Genomic DNA, 20,542 nt, shown 5'->3' on the forward strand with positions numbered 1-20,542 from the left:
TGGAGATCAGAAAGTATTATATACAAAATGGATTAAAAAAATAGTTTTGAAAGAAAAAAAAATGAAATCGAATTTACAAATGTTTCGCTTATAACTCTTCAATCCAATGATACTCTCAACTTACTGAAATGATGACTTTTTGATCCAAAAACAATGTTTCATACGCATCACCTGGTGTGCTTTGATTATACGAGGGGTGATGAAAAAGTTCGTGAACTAATTGAATAACTTCCATAAAAGAAACTATATTTGGTTTCAGTGTTGATTATATTTTAAATTAGTCCTCTCCAATTTTTATGCACATCTGCCACTGTTCTGCGCATGTGCGAATCACGTGATATTGGCGGTCACGTGACACCCTCCGTAGCGTTTTGTCACAAAAAATGAAAGATTTTTCTGAGTGTTATATTCTTATCCATGTAAGTAAATTTTCATAATAAGAACAGTTCATTTGTCAGAAATGGTCAAATCTTGGCAACAGAATGGGTAGATATAGAGGATATTCAATGTTTTGTAGTTGAATATGGAATTTATTTCACGAGTGGGACAGGATTTTTTTATATTTTCACGAGTGCGAAGCACGAGTGAAAATATAAAAAAAAATCCTGTCCCACTCGTGAAATAAATTCCATATTCAACTACAAAATATTGAATTTTCTGTTTATTACATTTTTATTACAATAAATCTTTGATTTTTTCTTTGCCTGTCTTTTTGTAATACAGTGAATAGGCTCCTGACGTCATAGTTGAGCGGTTGATACGTCATAGCTATGTGATGTGAAAGCACGCCGGTAAACATGAATTTAGCAACATATTTTTGGTAATTTTGACAGTTTTATTCGCTGTCAGAATTGATTATTATCTCCATTTTCTTACATTAGGTCAAGGAAGCTTTTTTTCATAGCAATCATCGTTATGGGAAGGGAGATCGAGAGTTTTCCCGCACTTCTGATATTCGTAACACTGTGACAGGATATCATTTTGATATCCTTTCACACTGAGACAGGATATCATTTTTATTCAATGAATAAATTACAGTAATGTAATAAAAGAATATCCTTTCCGAAAATAAGCATGGCGACCATTAAAACACAAATCTTCTTTCTCCGGAAAGACGTTTATTCAAGTTGGAAACAGCACGGTTGCCTCCTTTTTATCATATCTAATTATATGTTTAAAATCGAAAGTAAACGATATCTTATGTATTTATTAATTATATTATTGTTGAAATATTCAACTATTTTTCAAAGTGTTAACTGGAGGTCTTTGGTAGCAAATTGCTTAATTAAAAACACAAATCTTTTCAAATTTGCTTTCACTGAGCAACATGATATGTATCATTTTTAACCATCTGCATTACTTCACTAAAACGATCAATCCTATCATTGATTAAATTTATAGTAAGGCATTTGCCTTCATAAACTATGTACAAATTATTATATGTTTTGGCAAAGGGGTTTCTAAGATATGCAATAAATTGTACAGTCGTTTGTTTAATGAGTACGACTGAGACAACCATTTTTTGTCACAAGAGATCTAAATAGTGACGTCATTTTCACATTGTGACGTCACAAACGAGGAACAAAACTTTATTTAGCATATGCTATTTATAGAACTTGTGTATGGTTATGTGTGCACCATGTTTCATTCTAATCTGAACTGTAGTTTTGTAGATATAGAGATAGTTTGCAAACTTTTTGATCACCCCTTGTACATTGAAAAGAAACCAACTTGAAGACTAATCAATGGATTATATCTTTTGAGAAAAAGCATAGCAGTTAAAATTGAAATATCACTTATTAATCGGATTGTACATAAAATGAAAGCTAATGACCCTCCTTCCCACTGTGCCACTATTCTTCACACATTCTTCAATAAAATCCAATTCCTGATCAAGTTTGGCTAAAGAAGATAAATCTTAAAGTCGTGTCTGGCTGAACACATTTAATTGGAATACAGTATGCATCATGACATATAATGTTTGACTTAGTTAGAAACTTGGTGGTGAAAAATGTCATTTATGGCTGACAAAATGCTGCAACAAACATACATATTATATACTGTAACATCATATGTATAACTAGCAAGTAGGGGTAAAAGTATCAAAACATACTGAGCATTAGCAAAAAACAAAAATTATTCAATAACTTAATTTTCATCAACACAGTTAACTTGCTTTGCACATTTATGACTCTCTGTTTCAATTCATTCAGAAAATGCCTGAAATGAAAATGCTCCCTTGATCTGGAATACACTGTATACATATTTAATACCATAACTTAAACTTTTTTAACATATTTAATGTTAAATTGTTACACATTTTTTTTTCATTTATAATGTTTGACATTTCACAAAATACATTTGTGCTTTATCAAATAAAGTGTGTTAATAAGTTCAACTCTTATAAATTTTACCCCGTTCAGTTCAGATAAAAACATCTTCCAATCTGAAAAGTAATTAAAATACTGCATAAAGATGAAAATAAACTACAGTACTTTAAATTTCATCAATCTTTACAGCCCTGTTGGTGGTAAATACTTTGCACTCTATTCTTCATATGTTAGATCATATACTTTGTTTTTATAAGTTTCAGATTTTGGCAATTTTTCATTTCATAAAACATATCAAAGGGGCACTTCGAGATAAAGGTCAGTTTTTCCTTCTGTCGTTCACAGAAACGGAGCATGTTTCACCAGTCATTTTCGTCACTGTCGCCATCGTCCAGTCTACTCTGTCGTAAAGCCGAGTCCATGACGTCGTGGATTTCACGTTTTGGCGGTCCCTCCAAGTCCGTCTTCAAAACTCCGACCTCCGACAACATCCACTCCAGCTCTACAACAGAATGTCAACATAAAAGATACTTATAGTAACACATATCAGAACCCCAACCTCTGATAATATAACATCTACTTAAGCTGTACAACAGAACATGAACATAAAAGAAACTTAAAGTGATAACATTCACTCCATGCAGTTCTACAACAGAATGCCAGCATAAAAAGACACTAATAGGGAAAAAGATATCAGAATTTTTTCTTGATATTTTTCTTTCAAAACAAAGAAAATCTGGAGACCAACACCTTGAGGTTAAAATTGCGGAAGATTCTCAAGTGTGGATACCGAAAGGTATTCAATAGGGTCTGTAACTAAAGTTATAAACATAAAAGTATAAAACAGATCACCAACACATCGTGAGAATGCAGCAGAAAATTTATTTTGTTGACCGGTTTCGACCTGTGACGGTCGTCATCAGAACAATCAAGCAAGTAGATTTATCTACTGAAGTAAAAAATGCGGATGACGTTGCTGTATACAAAATAAAATGCGGAATGTTTTGCACATATGCGGACTTGCTTAACAATGGTACTTTATACTATATAATCAATTTACGTTTCCTCTAAAGTTTTTCTGACTTAAGATGTAGTCAGTAAATAACATTATTGTTTTTTGATTAATAAAATCGTCCATAAATTCTGTGGATTATTATTCTTTTGTTGCTTCATCAAGCTGTTTGGGTAGACTGTGTCGTCACAATGGAAAAAATTAGCAATCCGCATTTTTTGTGTATATAGCAACGTCATCCGCATTTTTTACTTCAGTAGATAAATTTACATGCTTGATTGTTCTGATGACGACCATCACAGGTCGAAACCGGTCAACAAAATAAATTTACTGCTGCATTCTCACGAAGTGTTGGTGATCTGTTTTATACTTTTAAATTTTTCTTTCAAGTTTATTATCTGGAAATCAATGGGACATAAAAATCTAAATTATCCAAGGATTCAGGACACCCCCCCACTATTTTCACAAAGGTCAAAATTTAATGAAACTTAAAATTAGATACAGAAGCTAAAACCCTTCAATATTTTCTCTTTCTGGTAATGTGAAACTTAAACAGACTTGATATGACACATCCTGGACACTCACAGTGAGCTAAAACTAATTATAGTTACCACACTCTTAACACTATACATGTAGTCATGTGCAATCTATACGAATAGTAAGGTACAACCAAATCGTCAGTCAGGGGCATTAGGCCTAGAAAAAAAATATGTTTGTTTCCGCTTTCAGGCTGAAAAAATATAGGGTAGGTAGGTAGGCAATTTTTTTTTTTTGAAAAAAATTTTTTGCTTCTTTAATCAAATCGTGTATAGAAGTAACATTAATGACAAAAGAAATGGTGTTTTCAAGCATTACTGTGACTTAACTTATAATAGAAAAGTGACCCAAACTTCTTTCTGTCTTGAAAAGCTTGCAAAGTTGGAGGCTATAATTCCATGGTTGAAATCTTGCACATCATGGGACAAAAGCATTAAAAAAATATTTAGGGTCGGCACTATAAATTAGGGTCGGTCGGGAAAGCGGAAACAAACATATTTTTTTTCTAGGCCTTACTTAAACAAGTTAATTTCAAAAATAACCCAAATAAGTTATTTTTTTGTCTCAATGAGTTACTTCTCTTTGCTATGACCTACTTTTTCACAGTCTTAGTAACTCAAACATGTTATTTTTCCAAAATAGCTTGAATAAATTAATATCTTAAGTTATTTGTGTAATTCCTCCCTAACTTCACACCCCGTGCACCAAAGGATTTTGCTCGTGCACCAAGACAAAAACAAATGTTTGTCAAAATTTAAACCTTGCTCAATGCAGGAAAAGTGTCCGAAGTCTTGGGAAAAGTGGGAAATTTTTTTTTTTATGATAATAATTGGACATATACACCATGTGGATAAAACAACAAAATAAGGAGTAATATGCTGTTTATCTCCACCTCCTCACCAATTCTCCATTAGTGTCGGTGAACTCTAACTAGTATTACATAATGGAATCCCAAAATGCAAAGCAAATTGGCAGGAAACACATTAAAATTTCCAAGAAATCAATGTCCATTAAGTAGGATATAAAAATAACTTAAGTTTTTTTTTTTTTTTAATTTGTGTAAAATAAATTAAATTAGTTAAGTTATTTTTTTAATAACTTGTTTGAGTTGTGCCCCTGACTGATCATGTCTGGTGATGAGAAATTTTGTATCAATTCACAATTATTACATTCCTACATTAATTATTCTTACCATCTTGTTTAAAGTTCATTCCTCCGAACACAAGTGGTCCAACATATTGCTTTTTAAGGTCACCTTCGAAGTATATAAATATCGTAGGTAGATTCTTATCAGGGTAGTTAGGAATGCATACACTGGACTCACTCCGTAGAAACTTTACGTCGGGAAATTTCTTTGCTAACGTTGATATGTGTTGATTTAATAATTTACATAATGGAATTCTGAAAGCAGAAAAAATGTTATTTCATAATTAATGCATGCCATATACAGTGTATATAAAATCTTTATTCCACTCAGATATGTAGTCATTTACTTTGAAAAGTAATTGCTACTTATAAATATGAAAGAGCTATGTTTGCTTTATGCATAAAATGTCCCTGCACTTATATTACCCACTTTCCCATTTCATATATCAAAATAAAGTACACATTTGATGCTTTCATTTCCTATTATAAAATTCCTTTTTGAGAATCCAGATATTGGAAAACACAGACATTGAAAAATTGCAATGTTCTTGAAATTTGCAGAAAACATGCGTATTTGAATACCTACAGTAAAGAATTAAAACAGCCCACAATCCAAAAAGTAAAACATGTTTTTTTTTTTATCTTCAGAAACAGATCTTTCATTATGTAATTGCATTTTTTGGGTCAGAGGTTGTGCTCTATATGAAATTTTGTAAATAATACTTCAACTTTTGGCCATTTTCAAAAGAATTTACAGGATATGAGGAAAATGATGCATTTGTCAAGATGCAATCATAATGCATTGACTAGAGGGAAAAATTACATCATCATTAATAAATACAAGGTCACCAGCACTCCAAGTGATAATCCACTATGTAACCTAAGACTATCTATGAAGAAAAAGCAAACAGTTGAACTGCCCTTGATTTAATATTGGGGTACGGGGCAGTCTAGTTTCATTCACAGCAGATTTTATTTTACAAAGCAACTGAGCTGTAACACACAAATATAATTGTTTGTTGATGTTCAGTACTTTTTCTACTCTGTAGTACTTACGATTGTTTGTAGACATGTAGAACGACCCAGACCCCCTCCCCTGCTTTGTTGACCTCTGTTACGTAATCGACCTTGGATATTTCCTTGACCTCTCCATATTTAGCCTTCATCTGAGCCTGTCGCATCTCCGCCATTCTTTGTCTCCTTATAATGATAAACAACAACATACAAAATGAAAATTATCATAAAAGTTCAAGCTCTGCTTAATCACAGCAGGAATAAAACATCATGGTATCTTGCACGCACATAGTATACATGTATATTCAAAGAAGATTATAATGATGCACATTTATAAAAAATTGCATTTATAATCTCTTCAAAAAATCTAAAAGTATTTACGATTTATCTTTATTGCTTTGACTCTTCGAACTATTGAAATTAAAATTCAGCTCCCTAAAAAAAAATTCTGTTCAGAAGAATACCGGCAGTAATTTCAAAGGAAAACACATTACTCGCGTGATAATCCTCATAACTAAAATTACGAAGCATAGAATAGTGAACGTTATCCATAATATGGAAGTATCCAATCCCTCTTTTTAATGAAAGGGACTGAACTAGTGACAGTTAGTGTTAAACCCTGGATACTGACCTGTAGACATTTTATACATGTATAAAATACTGACCTGTAGACATTTTATACATGTATAAAATACTGACCTGTAGACATTGACATGTATAAAATACTGACCTGTAGACATTTACATGTATTAAATACTGACCTGTAGACATTTACATGTATTAAATACTGACCTGTAGACATTTACATGTATAAAATACTGACCTGTAGACATTGACATGTATAAAATACTGACCTGTAGACATTTACATGTATTAAATACTGACCTGTAGACATTTACATGTATTAAATACTGACCTGTAGACATTTACATGTATTAAATACTGACCTGTAGACATTTACATGTATAAAATACTGACCTGTAGGCTTCAAAAATTCTCTCTTCCTCTTCATCAATCTCATCTTCTCTTTCATTAAGTTCATCTAACGTCATATCATCTAATGTTTTATCTACAGGAAAGTTTTATCATAGCATTAATAATTATTATTTCAGCATTAACAATGCCAGTGTCAGAATGAGATTAGAGGACAAAAACTGCTGGATGGTATAATGACATCCTCTAGGAACTAAGCTATTCACAGGATTTCAGCCTTAACAGAGTCCTAACATAATACATGTATAATCTAACTGTCATTCTGAAAACTTGTTAATACATACTGTAAACGTAATCTATTACATTTGGAGGTGTTTTCTTTTTAACATTTTTGGCGGAAAGATACCTCCGCTAATTCAAGTACATCGCTAAATGTCTTAAACATTGATTCATGAATAAAAATATAAAAAAATGCACTAAATCAAATAAACGCTAACTTGCTTACAAATCGCTTTCTGCTAAATATTTACAGTATATTACTTGTGAAAAACAACTCCGATATAAAGGTAGACAAGTATATTTAAGGCTAATAGACCTGTGGTTTTGCTTTGAATGGTGGCTTCCATGATGTTGACGATATCATCCTCTGAGACTTCTTTCTCTTTGGGCGGGATGATTCCCTTGGCCCGTAGAACATCATTCCACTCGGTGTCAGCATTAGGGTCCTGTCAACGGAAAAGGTCAGCATTGGGACAAAAAGAGGACGAAGAGAAGTAAGTATCCAGCTACATGTTTATATATTAAATTGGGTTGGGCCTAGAAGTTATTGTTTCAAACTTCCTCACAAGAATGTTTTATTCTTTTTATGTGTTGACCGAGAACTTAATTGTATTAACAAATTATGGAATTACCTCAAACCCCCTTCAAGGGTCATCATAATCACATAATTTAAGTTTAACTTAAGAAGCAGACTTGAAACATATAAGCATTGAAACAAAATGCTTCCCCTTGGAAATTTCTTAAAAATTTTGAAAGCAACTATACCCAGTGGAGATGAAAAGGGGGAAGGGGAATAAAAGACATGTTCGAAGTGTGTAGTTGTGGAACTTAGATATATCAACCATTTATTTACACCATCAAGTAAAATAATACGAATGCATACCAACTTCTAATTCATGTATTTTTTTTTTTTTCAATTTTTCATTCCTAATTTCCTTTTTAAGAAGTAGAGAAAAAATAGTTTACCTGCATTTAAACGATTGTCCTCGAGGTTCGTATGACTTGTGTTGGTAACAATATCTTTAACCTCCTTTTAGACTGATTTAATACCTTAAATTATCTCTATCAGATTGTGTTACTCATAACATGTGTTTTACACGGAAGTGGCGATCTGAGTGTTTCCTTATTTGGAAATTTTACAGGATAAAGGTTAAAATACTTATGGTCAGATTTCTTATTTCCGAATAAAAATAAACCGGTTTTCAAATAATTTGGTAATATTTACCTACATTTCTCATTTATGTAGACGTTTACTTAAAACATCAATGCATTAATTTACTTCAATATTCAGTTCAAATAATTGTTAATTGAGAGCCGATTGATGAGAGTCCGGAAATATGCAGTTTAACAAAATTACTGTCAAGTTACCTTTCCTAGATTTCTTCCTGTTATGAAATTGGGCGAAAACTCCATCAAATGAACACGTATGATACGCGTATGTTAGGTGTTTTATCATCATGAAGTCTTTTTCTGAAGCCTCAATCACCAGGAATTTTATTTTCAGTAAAATATCTTTCAGCTAACTTGGTGAGTTCCGACGCTTAACGGAGTAAGGCATCAATATATCCTATGTGGTGTAGACATTTTTTTAATTTGAGAAAACTCCTATTTAGGATTTTGTAGAAAATTAAACCTTTTTTTAGATGTGCACTAATATATGTCACAGTTGCAAAACCGTTTCTATATATCTGTAGGGGAAATTCAGACAAACATATCACATATCATAAGGCCACAGATCAAGAATCACATTGAGTTATGTCCATTTGGGGATCAAGATAAAAGAAATAATAAGCATATATCTTGATTGCATCAATCTGATGTATCCTGTTTTATTTGGAGTTGGAATAGTTCAATGCGAGTATTTATGTTAAATCATAGGCATGCACTTTTAAACATAGCAGTGCAAAATGTTGCTTGCAAAGCGAGCTCAATAGACTAATTTCTTTTTCCATTGTAGGTTCCTCCAATGCAAGTATGGCTTTTTGAATATGAAAACAACAATGGCTGCCCTGTGTGGGCATCCATTATATACAAACTTGTAGCTGGCATCCAGCGTTATATATGTAAATACAGCCAGCCACTTCACTGAAGAGGAACGTGCTCACTTGTTCTGTTATTCATTCATAATTAACTTTAATTTATTTATTATATTCATTTCCCCTGTTTTCATTTTTCCTTGTGAAAGAAACATTTCATTAACATTCTAACCTGTAAACATACTTTTAAGTCAACTACTTATTAATAAGCAATGCCTATAACCTTTGACCCCGAATGTGGCCCTAAGTGCCGCTCTAAGAACCATGCCTATGAACTGGTTGCAGCCATCACCAAGGGAACGCTTCTGGAGGTCCAGGCTTTTGCCCGGCTGTGTTACACCGCGGGGCACCACAATGACATGTTTGGGAGGTCAGCCCTCCACGTGGCTGCCTCGTGTGGTAAAGTGGAGGTCGTGGAGTGGCTGCTGGAGGAGAAAGGTGGTGACCTGACCCTGAAGGACGCGGAGTCTGGGTGGACCGCCCTCCATAGAGCCTTGTTTTACGGACAGCTGGCAGCAGCTAGACTTCTTATTCAGGTACGAATACATCTGTGAAAGTTGAATTTGATTAAAGCAGAATTTGTGATAAATCATCTAAGATACATACAGTAAAACACAAAGAAAAGTGCCAAGATGAACAATTTTGATTCATTTGATTGATGACTACCAGTATATCTGATTATGGGAATTAAATCTGACTATTGCTGCATACACAAAACAAATGAGAGTCACCATTAAAACCATCTTTTAGTCATGAAGCCAACTTTTTCTACTTTTTTCTATGATTTCAGTATAATAGTGATCTGTACACTCGGGATCACCTAGGACTGAGTCCACTAGATGTTGCTATGATGGACCGCCCACCTCACATCTCATACGATAAAGGAGGTAGATATCACATCATGTAATCTGTTGTTGCCCTCATTATTTGCAGTTAAATTTTGAAATCATAAATCTAAATCAGAGTCCATTCTGTGACAGGCAAAATTATGAGCAATAATTGGTATCTAAAAGTAAAAGTAACCCTCTTAAGTTTAGGAGAAAATATATTCTTTTTAACTTGACAGTTTTCTATTAATTTAGTAGAACAGTGTGAATCATAATTATATGGATTTGATCTTTCAGATCTGTCAGATGTCTATACCTGGGGAGATAACACCAATTTGACCCTGGGTCATGGTAAGGAGCAGAGGAGAGGTCACCCAGAGGTCATTGAAGAGTTCAGAAAGAATGGTATCTCAGTGAAAGAGGTAAGAAAAGTGTCTCAGTGAAAGAGGTAAGAAAGGTGTCTCGATGTACGGGTTAAGAAGTACAGGGAGACACATGGATATAGACATGAGGAAACAGTTCATGGCAATGTACATGTATTCCTAGACTACAGTGTGGGTGCAATATTAGAGAGAATGGAGTAGCAATCTGTATTATAAGATTCTAAGATTAATTAATTATTTGGAAGCAGAGCAGGGTTTAATGATCTACTACCAAAGTGTGTGTTTCAAAGCCTCTTCATTCTGAAATCATTGCATTCCATCACTGACTATTTTCCTTTCTGTGCAAGTTGACCAGGAGTAAAATTTTATTTGCTGCAGGCTGTGTTATGTAAATACCACTCTGTGTTTCTGACGACTGATGGTCAAGTGTACACCTGTGGACACGGCCAGGGAGGGAGGTTAGGGCACGGGGACGAACAGACCTACACAGTAAGTACAACTACAGGTAATTACAGGTACTAACACAGTATAACCATACAGGTAAATACAAATACACACAGTATAGTAATTATAAACCATACAGGTATGATAATAATTACTATAACTTACAGGACACTATGCAGTATAATAATTATAAACCATACAGGGAAATCGATGATTATTTTATATTGGAGTTATCTTTCCTTTGCTTTTAGGTTCCTAGGCAGGTGGAGACATTGAAAGGTCAAATCTGTACTCAGGTCGTGGCCTCTAGAGATCACACAGTGTTCCTCCTCACTGAGTAAGTAGGTCATGTATTGTAAACAAGAGGTATATCATCATATCGATTGAATTCGTATAGGGCTGGGCAATAATATCGATATTTCAATATATTGCAATACAATGACAAAAAATATCGTATCGCAATACGATTTTGTAATATTGATATGTTGGCAATATGCTTAGATTAAGGAATTTTGTCATTAAATATAAAAATGGTTTTATGAAAGTTTGTTATTAAGCCAAACAGCAGGACAGAAGTGTTTTGTGGGAACATTTCAGAGCATAACTTCAATGAAATCAACAATTTTGTTGTCAGTGTTTGTTTACTTATCATAGTTATGTACATTCTGAATGTAAATTAAAGTAAATATAGTAAGAAAATGCCATTTAAATTACATTGAAAATATTGTAATACATATCGCAATACAGTAACAAATATCGCAATATATTGCAATACGAAATCTCGGGCCAATACCCAGCCCTAAATTCGTATCTTCTGGATTGATTCTGAAGTATACTAAACAATTTTATCAGAGGTTACCTTCAGTGCTAACTTTCCTATTTATGCACCATACCATAATACTTTAACTGTGATGGTTATTTTGAAGGTTACATCTATTTATAAATTTCTTATTCATGTTTTTGAATTATGGTGTTTTCAGTGGTTCAGTGTACTCCTGTGGACTGAATGATAGCCATCAACTGGGGCAGTCATCTACCATACCTAAATCCCTCATTCCCAAACAGGTAACACTAAAAAAATCAGCTGATCCCTTAACAGGTACATGTTAAATTAAGATGAAAGTACTAACAGAGACTGAATATTTTTTCCTTTTTAGGTGACTGGTAAGAACATTAAGGGGAAGTCTATTAAGGGTGTGTGTGTTGGGAGATTTCACACTGTCTTATACACGAGTGATGCTGTGTACACGTGTGGACTGAATGCCGGACAGTTAGGTATGATCCTTCTTAAAATCATTATAACTCCAAAATCAATATTCTATCTTTATTTAGCTTTAATAAGGTTTACATTTGTTATTGAAATAATTGTAAATAAAATTTTTGATTTAAAAGAATTTTAAAGTGAAAAATCTAGTCGAGTTCTCTTGATCAAATAACCTTTGTCCAATATTTTTGAATCATAAGAAGAAAAAAAAGATAGAATTTCTGAAAGAGTATCGCTGATCAAAATATCTAATTTATTGCTAATGTTACCGATCAGATGACCTTGAACTTGATCTTTAGCCTAACTGAAGAAAAAGTTTGCCTGAGATCTTTTAAACCTTGATATTTATTTAGTCTGATGACCTTTAAATACTTTAATTTGTTACTATTTTTAGGTCACCCTAAGGGAGCAGAGAAGCAGACCCAGCTAAGACAAGTTTCCAACCTAAATCACCCCGACATCTCCATCGTCATGGTGTCATGTTCTGATGCAGCGACTGTGTGTATGACGACGCGCGGTGATATCTATGTCCTGCATGAGTACCAATGCAGGAAAATCGCTACCAAGTAGGTTTTATTTTAAAAAATAAGTCATACATTTATTCAGAAATTTATTGCTTAATTTAAACCTATTATCCACCAATACTGCTTTTAATAAAATTATCAGTTTGATAACATTTACACTTTTCAGTGTTAAATACACAATCCTTGTACATACATGTATGTGTTAAAATTTGAGGTGGGTTAAAGAGAAGGTGTAATTCATGCAAGAAGCAATACTTCATTAGAACAGAATTCATCTCTATGGTTTAATTGATTCTAATAAATTCTATGTTTTTTTTACAGATGGCAAGAAATCCAGAAGATTTTGGTGTCTGGAGGAAATCTGGACCACTTGTCTGATCTTGATGTCCTGAGAGAACGAGGGGGTACAGAACTACGCATCTTACTCCTCAATACCAGTGGAAAGGTGAGCTAAAATGTCACAGTGTTTAGCAAATGTGACTGATCATTGATGATTGCAAGAATTTTGCCTTTTACTGTAAAGGTATTACATTTAGTGGTGTATTCTATTTAGCAATTTTGGCAGAAAGCACAGTCTGCTAAATCAAGTTTGTTGCCAAATGTTTTTTATACATATCACACATTTATATCAAGCACATCCAGATAGCACAAAATCAAATCTACACTAGCCTAACTTGTCAAATATACACACCAAATATAATTAAACATTTACAGTAAGTGTAGATTTTACGTTTTATTATCTGCTATAGGTGTTTGTCTGGCACGCTGCCAGTCCCAGTTTAAAGAGATGTCGCTGGGCCATCCGACGTCAGCTGACCGTGAAAGATGTGGCGCTGAGTACCAATAATGTCGCCATAGTAACAGATTATGGGGAGGCTTTCTTAGGCAACTTTGTGGTGAAAAAAGGAGGAAAGGAGAATGCACAAACAGCCAAAGGTTAGGGATGATACTTGGTTCTCAAAGAAATGTAGCTAAAACTACGTGACAGTTTTTAGATCGTCCTTGGATAAAATATGCAGATGTGAAAGATCTCATTAATATTAATTAGATTGTAAACAGTAATCACTTGGAATTATAGTACATGTATTATACTGGTGTTTTACTCTATTAATTTTATATTTTTCATTATTTTTGAAAAAGTTCATACTCGGTTAAAAAAAATCAATTCTGTAAAAGGTAATATTGTGTAATTTTTAAATGTTTGTCTCATTTTCAGAGCATGAGACCAATGACTTTGAGTTACGGTTGATTGACCTCCTGCTTAAGGATGAAGCTGAGGACGTCATGCTTCATCGACTTCCTGAAATCCATCGAGGGACTCGCATCTTCATGGATCCAAAGGGACATAACTTCTGTGTGCTGCAGTCCCTCCCTAACTCATGGTAGGAATTGTGTCTGTTTACTAGGAATAATTATTGTAGGTAGCAGTTGTGCATTTTACATAAATGATTTTATTTTGTTGCTAAGACATGAATGCGTAGAAGGTTTATAATGGTCAAATTGTATTAGGTCCAGTGTTACCTTTTTAGCCAATAAAAGTGTAACACTGAAGTCCAAAGGAAAATAAACTTAAGAAAGTTAATGCTCTCCAAATGTGCACTATGGACATTTTAAATCCATATCTTTTACTGGAATGGGAATTTAAAATGAATCACGAATTATTAGAGTGTTGTATGATTTTTTCCTGCAGTTTAACAGATGTCCCTAGTACCAGCCAATCAGAAATGGTGTTACATTTCAGACAACTTCTAGAGGAGGCAGATGAGTTTGATATGATTCATGACATCAATCTTAAGGTGAGGCTGAAAAAAAAGTGCATTGAAAGAAAGACACAAGATTGATAGCAGCATGAATAGAGTAAAATTTCAATGGGGTGCTTATCAAGAATGCATGTTTATTTCTGATTTCTTTCCTTTACTTTATTTTGTAAATCATTTGTTATTTGCAAATATTTTATTTCTCTTGTGATCTGCTTTCAAATATTTCATTCTGAGATGTTCCATATATTTATATGATTGTATATATAGATATTAAGCCATGACCAGAATTTGTGAAAATTTTGTCTTGCTTATAAATTTCAAATACTAAAGTTGTGATAATAAGGTGCTGCAGAATTTGGTGATCTGCCTGATTGTATTATTTTTCTTACCACAGGTCAAAAGTAGGAGTTGGGCAGCTCACAAGTTTATTCTGCTCAGTCGATCTGACCTATTCTACAAGCTGATAGCAGAGGTCAAACGAAGGGCAACAGAGGAGGAACAGACCACCCTGGATATCCCAGACGTGAACCCCGAAATTTTTGAGCAGATGTTGACCTACATATACACTGACTCATGTGACCTGCTTAAGGTCGGGAGTGCGTTTGAATTCAAGTCAGTTCTCACAGAAAAAGATTGTAATGAGAATGACTTTGATGGAGATTACGTAAGCTCTTTTAGGGGGAAATCAGCTTTTGAAGTGACGCAGAAGAAGAAAGGGAAAGAAAAGAAAAACGTAAAAACAGCAATGGCTGAAAAAGATCCAGTAAGACTGCTACAAGACATGGGTAAAAAGTTTGGAGTCAAAGGGTTAGCCAAAAGGTGATAATTTTATAAATTTTGATTCATTCATTAATAATTAATGTTTTATTTCATTTTAAATTCAGGATAATTGTGATAATCCGGTTAATTTCTCATATCTTTTGTCAAGCAGTTGGAATTTAAAATCATTTTATGCCTAAGTCTTGTAACATATTAATCCCAGAAGCCTTACAATGTGTTACTTGTCACTGATGAGCTCTTTGTTTTGACAGATTGGATGGTGTACAGTGGGTGAATGGACAGATACAAGGGAAATCTAAACAACAGTCCAGGGCTCCCCTCAGATTCGACAGATCTAAGCTGTAAGTCTCATCTCCGTGAAGCTGATAGTATCCAGTATCCAATGTACTTTATACTAATAAATATAGTATCTTTATTGTACAAATAATGACTCTGAAACTCAGTACATGTTTTGAATTAAACCGTGTACATGTGCATAAATAAAGTGAAAACTTGTTAACGATGCAGTCTTTCATGTTGAATTTTAAAACAGTGAGTTTATTCTCTGGGTATTATTGACATATTCAGTAATATCATGTTTTCGGGTGAATTTTTATAACAGTTCTAGGACTCCATGTTTCACTGTAAATAAATTCAAATTGTACAAATAATAAAACTTAGTACATGTACATGTAAATTCTACTTTTGTTTTCCATGCTATTAACAAAGTCTTATTCTCCTGCACTTGTAGCCTGGATCTCTGTGATGTAACAATTACTTCTGATGATGGAGTTCAGATAAACTGCCACAAGTGTGTGCTGGTAGCTCGACTGGAATACTTCAACAGCATGCTGAGTAGTGGATGGGTAGAGGTAGGTACTATATATACAGTAAAACCAAATATGCATGTAAATCTTGTGCACTGCCTTTGTGTTTGACATCAGTGGGCGAGGACTATTGAAATTGGCATGGGAGTCCCTGTGTAATTTAAATCCATGTCTACATTTTTAAAGTCTAAATCTACAATTTTATTTCACAATGAATTGAAAATACAAAGAATCACTGTCTAATTAGTATAGCCAGGGACATCAACAATAGTGGGAAACAAATTATGGGATAATTTATGCATAATAGGCAATGTCTGTTATGCAAATTATCCCATGTTTTCCACTATTGTTGATGCCCTGGCATCCTCTACTAACTAGACAGTGCACATGGTTCCTTAAATGTATCTGGTATTTTGTAGACAAGTTATCTGTATAATTATATTTATCTGGTATTTTGTAGACAAGCTCCACTCAGGCCCTGAAGTTACCTGTACCAGGGGATTGTCTCAGAATTCTTGTAGATTTCCTGTACACTGACGAAGCTCCAGGTGTGACAGGTAAAATAACTACCATTGATTATTATCCCTGGCCAGGAAGTTGGAAGGGAAATATTAAAATGCTTGTGAGTGTGTTAGTGTGTGAGCTCATTTGAACAGAAGTATTAATTTATCTTTATGTTTTACAGACAGTGAGAATTTAGAGTTGATCTGTAATGTCCTTGTGATGGCTGACCAGCTATTGGTGACCAGACTTGTTCAGATTTGTGAGGTTACACTGAGTGTGCTGGGTAAGTTCTTAATCAAAATACCGTATAATCCCTATTAACCGCCCCTGCCCCTATAAGCGCCCCTCTAGGTCTTTTTTAATTGTCAGGAAATAAGGGCCCCCTGTACAGTGATTAAAATCATCTAGAATCATATCAAAATTCTGCCAAGATTTAAAGAAAGTGAAAATTAAACTTTCTGTAATCTAATTTCTTTGTGGAAAATGAATCATTTAGTATAATTTGGATGGATTATCTTCACTTAAAGTAAAGTTGGACATATTTTTGTGTTTCATTGAATTTAATTTTTTTTTCAAAAGATTTTTTGAAATTAAAATATGACATTAAATTTTATGAAGAGAATATTAAAATAACCACCCCCTTTTCGCAATTTTCTAAGCCCATGGGGCAGTTAATAGGGATCATACGGTAGTTTAAACAAAGAAGTTTTAACATATTAAATAAATATGATTGACAATATTAACTTTTTATTCAGTGACAATGAAGAATGTAGGTGAGCTGTTGGAGTTCTCCACTGTGTACAATGCTGAACAACTGAAGGCTGTATGTCAGCAGTACATTCTAATCAACCTACCCGCCATACTAGAGGGAAGGTGGGTTTGTCTCTCACTACAGTTAACTGTACAAATACATATACTATTATTATACCTCATATAAATTAACACAAGTAAAGAGGAATCTGATTGGCTGAGGCAGTCACGTGACCGTCGTGTTCGCCCTGCAACAAAACTTCGTGTTTCCCGCATTCGGTTCACCTCAGCTGACTACGCTATCATAATCTAAATGTAATCAGCCGAGGTGTACAGAACGTGTTTCACGTCGTGTTCCCCGATTGTGACGTCACAATGCGGCGAAAGCGATGATTAATGCTGAATTCGATTGTTTAAATCTTTGATTAATTATGTCGATATAAAATCTTAAAATATAAATAGTTAGAAAAGTGTTTCCATGAGTGGGGAATGAATGTTACAACACTGCAGTGTGTAAATCAGAATGACTTGTCACAAAGGTTTTTTTTTTTTTTTTTATGAAACGCTAGTGGGGTGACTTACACCTATTAGTATTGCATATTGTTCTCATCAAATGTTTACTTTATTTATTGGATTCTCTTTATATTTTCTGCATTGTGCTTGATTCGGTATAATAAAAAAAAATATTGCACGATAGTGAGGGAGACATGAAGATTTCTATGCCCATATGATTTTTCATGGGCGAAGAAATCTTCATGTCTCCCTCACTATCATGCAATAATTGTATAATATCAGTTTTGCATTATAAATATTTTTGAATTCAGTAAGATTCCAAAGGAAGTGAACTGATTTAATTCGAATTATTATTTTTGTTTGACCACAAAATGATAGAAATGGACGGTCACAGATATGGCAATTCAATTCCAAACTATGTTTAGTAATAAAAATAACATAACAATGTAGTAAGGAAATAAGTATGATGTCTCATTACATGTACAATTGTGTGTATTTTTTCTGTAGGTACTTAGAAATGATCAGTGATGAAGTAATGGCTGAACTTACAAGATATTACCATGACAAGGTACAGGACAACAGAAAAAGCTTGCAGTGTTAAGAATTGAATTGTGATGTCACATGCACATCATAATAGAATATTACCCCACACTCAAAGGCCATATGGCTGGATTGTACTGGGAACAACATTTTAATGTGGAATTGTTGAATGAAATTCAAGAACTTTTTAAGCATTATGTACAAATTAGTAATGACAGTCGTAGGAAGAAATTACTTCTTTGATAACATCACTTTTCATTTGAAATGTGAAATTGGTACAAGTTCATGATTTTAATGTATTTTGACAGGTACCCTCTATGAGCAGACGTGTTATCACCCCATTTTCAGACGGTCCCTCTAAATCCTTCCTTGAGGAGCTGACAGAGGACACATCACAGATCACTGAGGCACTGACGGGGGAGTTTATGGGGAGAAAATCAAAGTCCAGAAAGAGACGGAACAGGGTCAAAAGTGTGTCTGAAGATGAAGGATGGAGAGAAGGTCGAACAGATGACAGGAGAGAGAGAAGGACAGACAGACAGATCTCCATCAGCTCTGAGAAAAGTCTGGTGTCAGATGAAGAGGAAGAACAGAGGCTGGCAGTCAGTCCTCGTGATGTCAATGTAAATAAATACTAATAGTTTTACCTGAAGAGTATAATGTTGTGAACTACACTGTACAACTGGTGTTTAGGAAAAAAATCAAAATGCTAAAATCCTTGTCGAAAAAGTAGTAATTTAAAACCATTTTCATAGATAAGTACAGATTGGGTAATTCAGATTTCCAAATGCAGCAGTGAAATACATTACAAGACTTGAAATATTTATTTAGGGGAATCATTATTCAAAAAATCTCTGCCATCTTCTACATTTGATTGATTTTGAAAGAAATTAAATTACGTGTTATGATATCGATAAATGTGAATTGTTAGAGCTTTAGTATAAATAAAATAAATGACCAGGGTATGAGATGTATTATTACAATTAAGGAGTTGACAAGCAAACCCTCAGAATCGATAACTATTCCTACAACAATACGAAGTCATCAACAAGATTCACATCATGGATCCTGGACAGCTGCACCAAAAAGTCCGCTTGTCTCCCCTGGGAGTTTCTCAGAAAAATCCTTTGTTACGTCACCCCCAGGCATTAGTCTCAAAGAAATCATGGAAGAGGAAAAATCCAGTCAGCAACAAAAGTCAGTATCTTATTAAGTCTTATCAAATATAGTAAATACATAACTTTCAACCTTATCATTCACCGTGAGAGTGTATTTTTTTAAAATAGAAATTCAACTTTGATAAGAAAACTTTTTATGTATGTTAAGTTACTTACTCAATTCTATGAGAAATTATACAAAGGTACATGTAGAGAGGGTTTTTGATGAAATACCAAAGGTTTGTTCACTACTGCAGGGTTAGTTATAACTTTATTTCAGAGTTCCGCTCAAAAACAAGAAGTTCTCTTGGAAAGATGTAAAGAGACAACAAAATCAGGAGAGGAAATCACAGAGTAGAATCAGGGAGGGGAGTCAGGAGACCCAGACCCTCCCCACTACCCAGGGGACTCCAGAGACACCAACAGCCAAACCAGCATGGTTCTTATTATTCTTGTGGGTTTTGAATGTATAATGGAAAAATGGGAGGGTGCATTTTGTTCAGTTCAAAAACAGGGAACAGTTGCTTTATTGTAGGGGAAGTGGTTTTTATAGCTTCATCTGGTGTAAATTTTACATTTTTAAGACTCCTTTCTTGAGTTTTATTTTATTGAGTACATCTGCAATAGAAACGTTGTCTATATAAATTAGATATTAAGCAGTCACACCTCTTCTAGGTGATATGTTTGTATAAAGATGTATGTAATGGATTTCAGGGGAGGTGTGAGTCAGACAGTGACTTCCTTCAGAGATCTGATAACAGAGGACAGGAACCAGAGTTCTCAGACAAAACAACACGCTACAATGACTACTCCCCAGAAAACACACAAACATGTCCTCAGGTTCATTTTTCCTTCTCAATTTTTCCATTTAAAAAATAAAATAAAAAACATAATATTCTTATATAATTTCTATTAAAAAATTTACTTTTTTAAATATCTGTATTATTGTGAGTTTAGAATTAATACCCCAGTTAGATTTATACAGTAAAGCTCGCTTAGTACG

At 33.9% G+C, this 20,542-nt stretch overlaps 2 protein-coding genes across 3 annotated transcripts; one reads left to right on the forward strand and one right to left on the reverse strand.

Moving 5' to 3' along the window:
• Window positions 1–2,162: 2,162 nt before the first annotated feature.
• Window positions 2,163–8,366, reverse strand: LOC134262886 (phosducin-like protein 3). The gene is made up of 6 exons (XM_062745207.1): window positions 8,218–8,366; window positions 7,568–7,697; window positions 7,018–7,108; window positions 6,082–6,225; window positions 5,072–5,280; window positions 2,163–2,832 (listed from the first exon to the last, which is right to left on the reverse strand). Exons 1-6 carry the CDS (start codon window positions 8,221–8,223, stop codon window positions 2,690–2,692), a joined length of 723 nt encoding a protein of 240 aa, XP_062601191.1. The 5' UTR covers window positions 8,224–8,366; the 3' UTR covers window positions 2,163–2,689.
• A 280-nt stretch (window positions 8,367–8,646) lies between these two features.
• LOC134262887 (inhibitor of Bruton tyrosine kinase-like) lies at window positions 8,647–20,522 on the forward strand. 2 transcript variants are annotated; one of them, XM_062745209.1, is made up of 24 exons: window positions 8,647–8,778; window positions 9,209–9,823; window positions 10,078–10,174; window positions 10,412–10,536; window positions 10,876–10,986; window positions 11,193–11,278; window positions 11,922–12,006; window positions 12,099–12,216; window positions 12,600–12,771; window positions 13,051–13,174; window positions 13,479–13,665; window positions 13,946–14,111; window positions 14,420–14,525; window positions 14,884–15,308; window positions 15,521–15,610; window positions 16,000–16,120; window positions 16,536–16,632; window positions 16,761–16,862; window positions 17,335–17,452; window positions 18,350–18,410; window positions 18,691–18,984; window positions 19,371–19,579; window positions 19,820–19,978; window positions 20,254–20,522. In XM_062745209.1, exons 2-24 carry the CDS (start codon window positions 9,500–9,502, stop codon window positions 20,453–20,455), a joined length of 3,579 nt encoding a protein of 1,192 aa, XP_062601193.1. In that variant the 5' UTR covers window positions 8,647–8,778; window positions 9,209–9,499; the 3' UTR covers window positions 20,456–20,522. The 2 variants fall into 2 exon arrangements, with proteins under 2 accessions (XP_062601193.1, XP_062601192.1); XM_062745208.1 differs by having other exon boundaries at window positions 18,691–19,005; window positions 20,254–20,521.
• Window positions 20,523–20,542: the final 20 nt, after the last annotated feature.

The sequence above is a fragment of the Saccostrea cucullata genome, unplaced genomic scaffold (assembly GCF_032062105.1).
Source record: "Saccostrea cucullata isolate Sc308-1 unplaced genomic scaffold, CSIRO_AGI_Scuc_v1 ctg11768, whole genome shotgun sequence".
NCBI classification, from domain to species: Eukaryota; Metazoa; Mollusca; class Bivalvia; order Ostreida; family Ostreidae; genus Saccostrea; species Saccostrea cuccullata.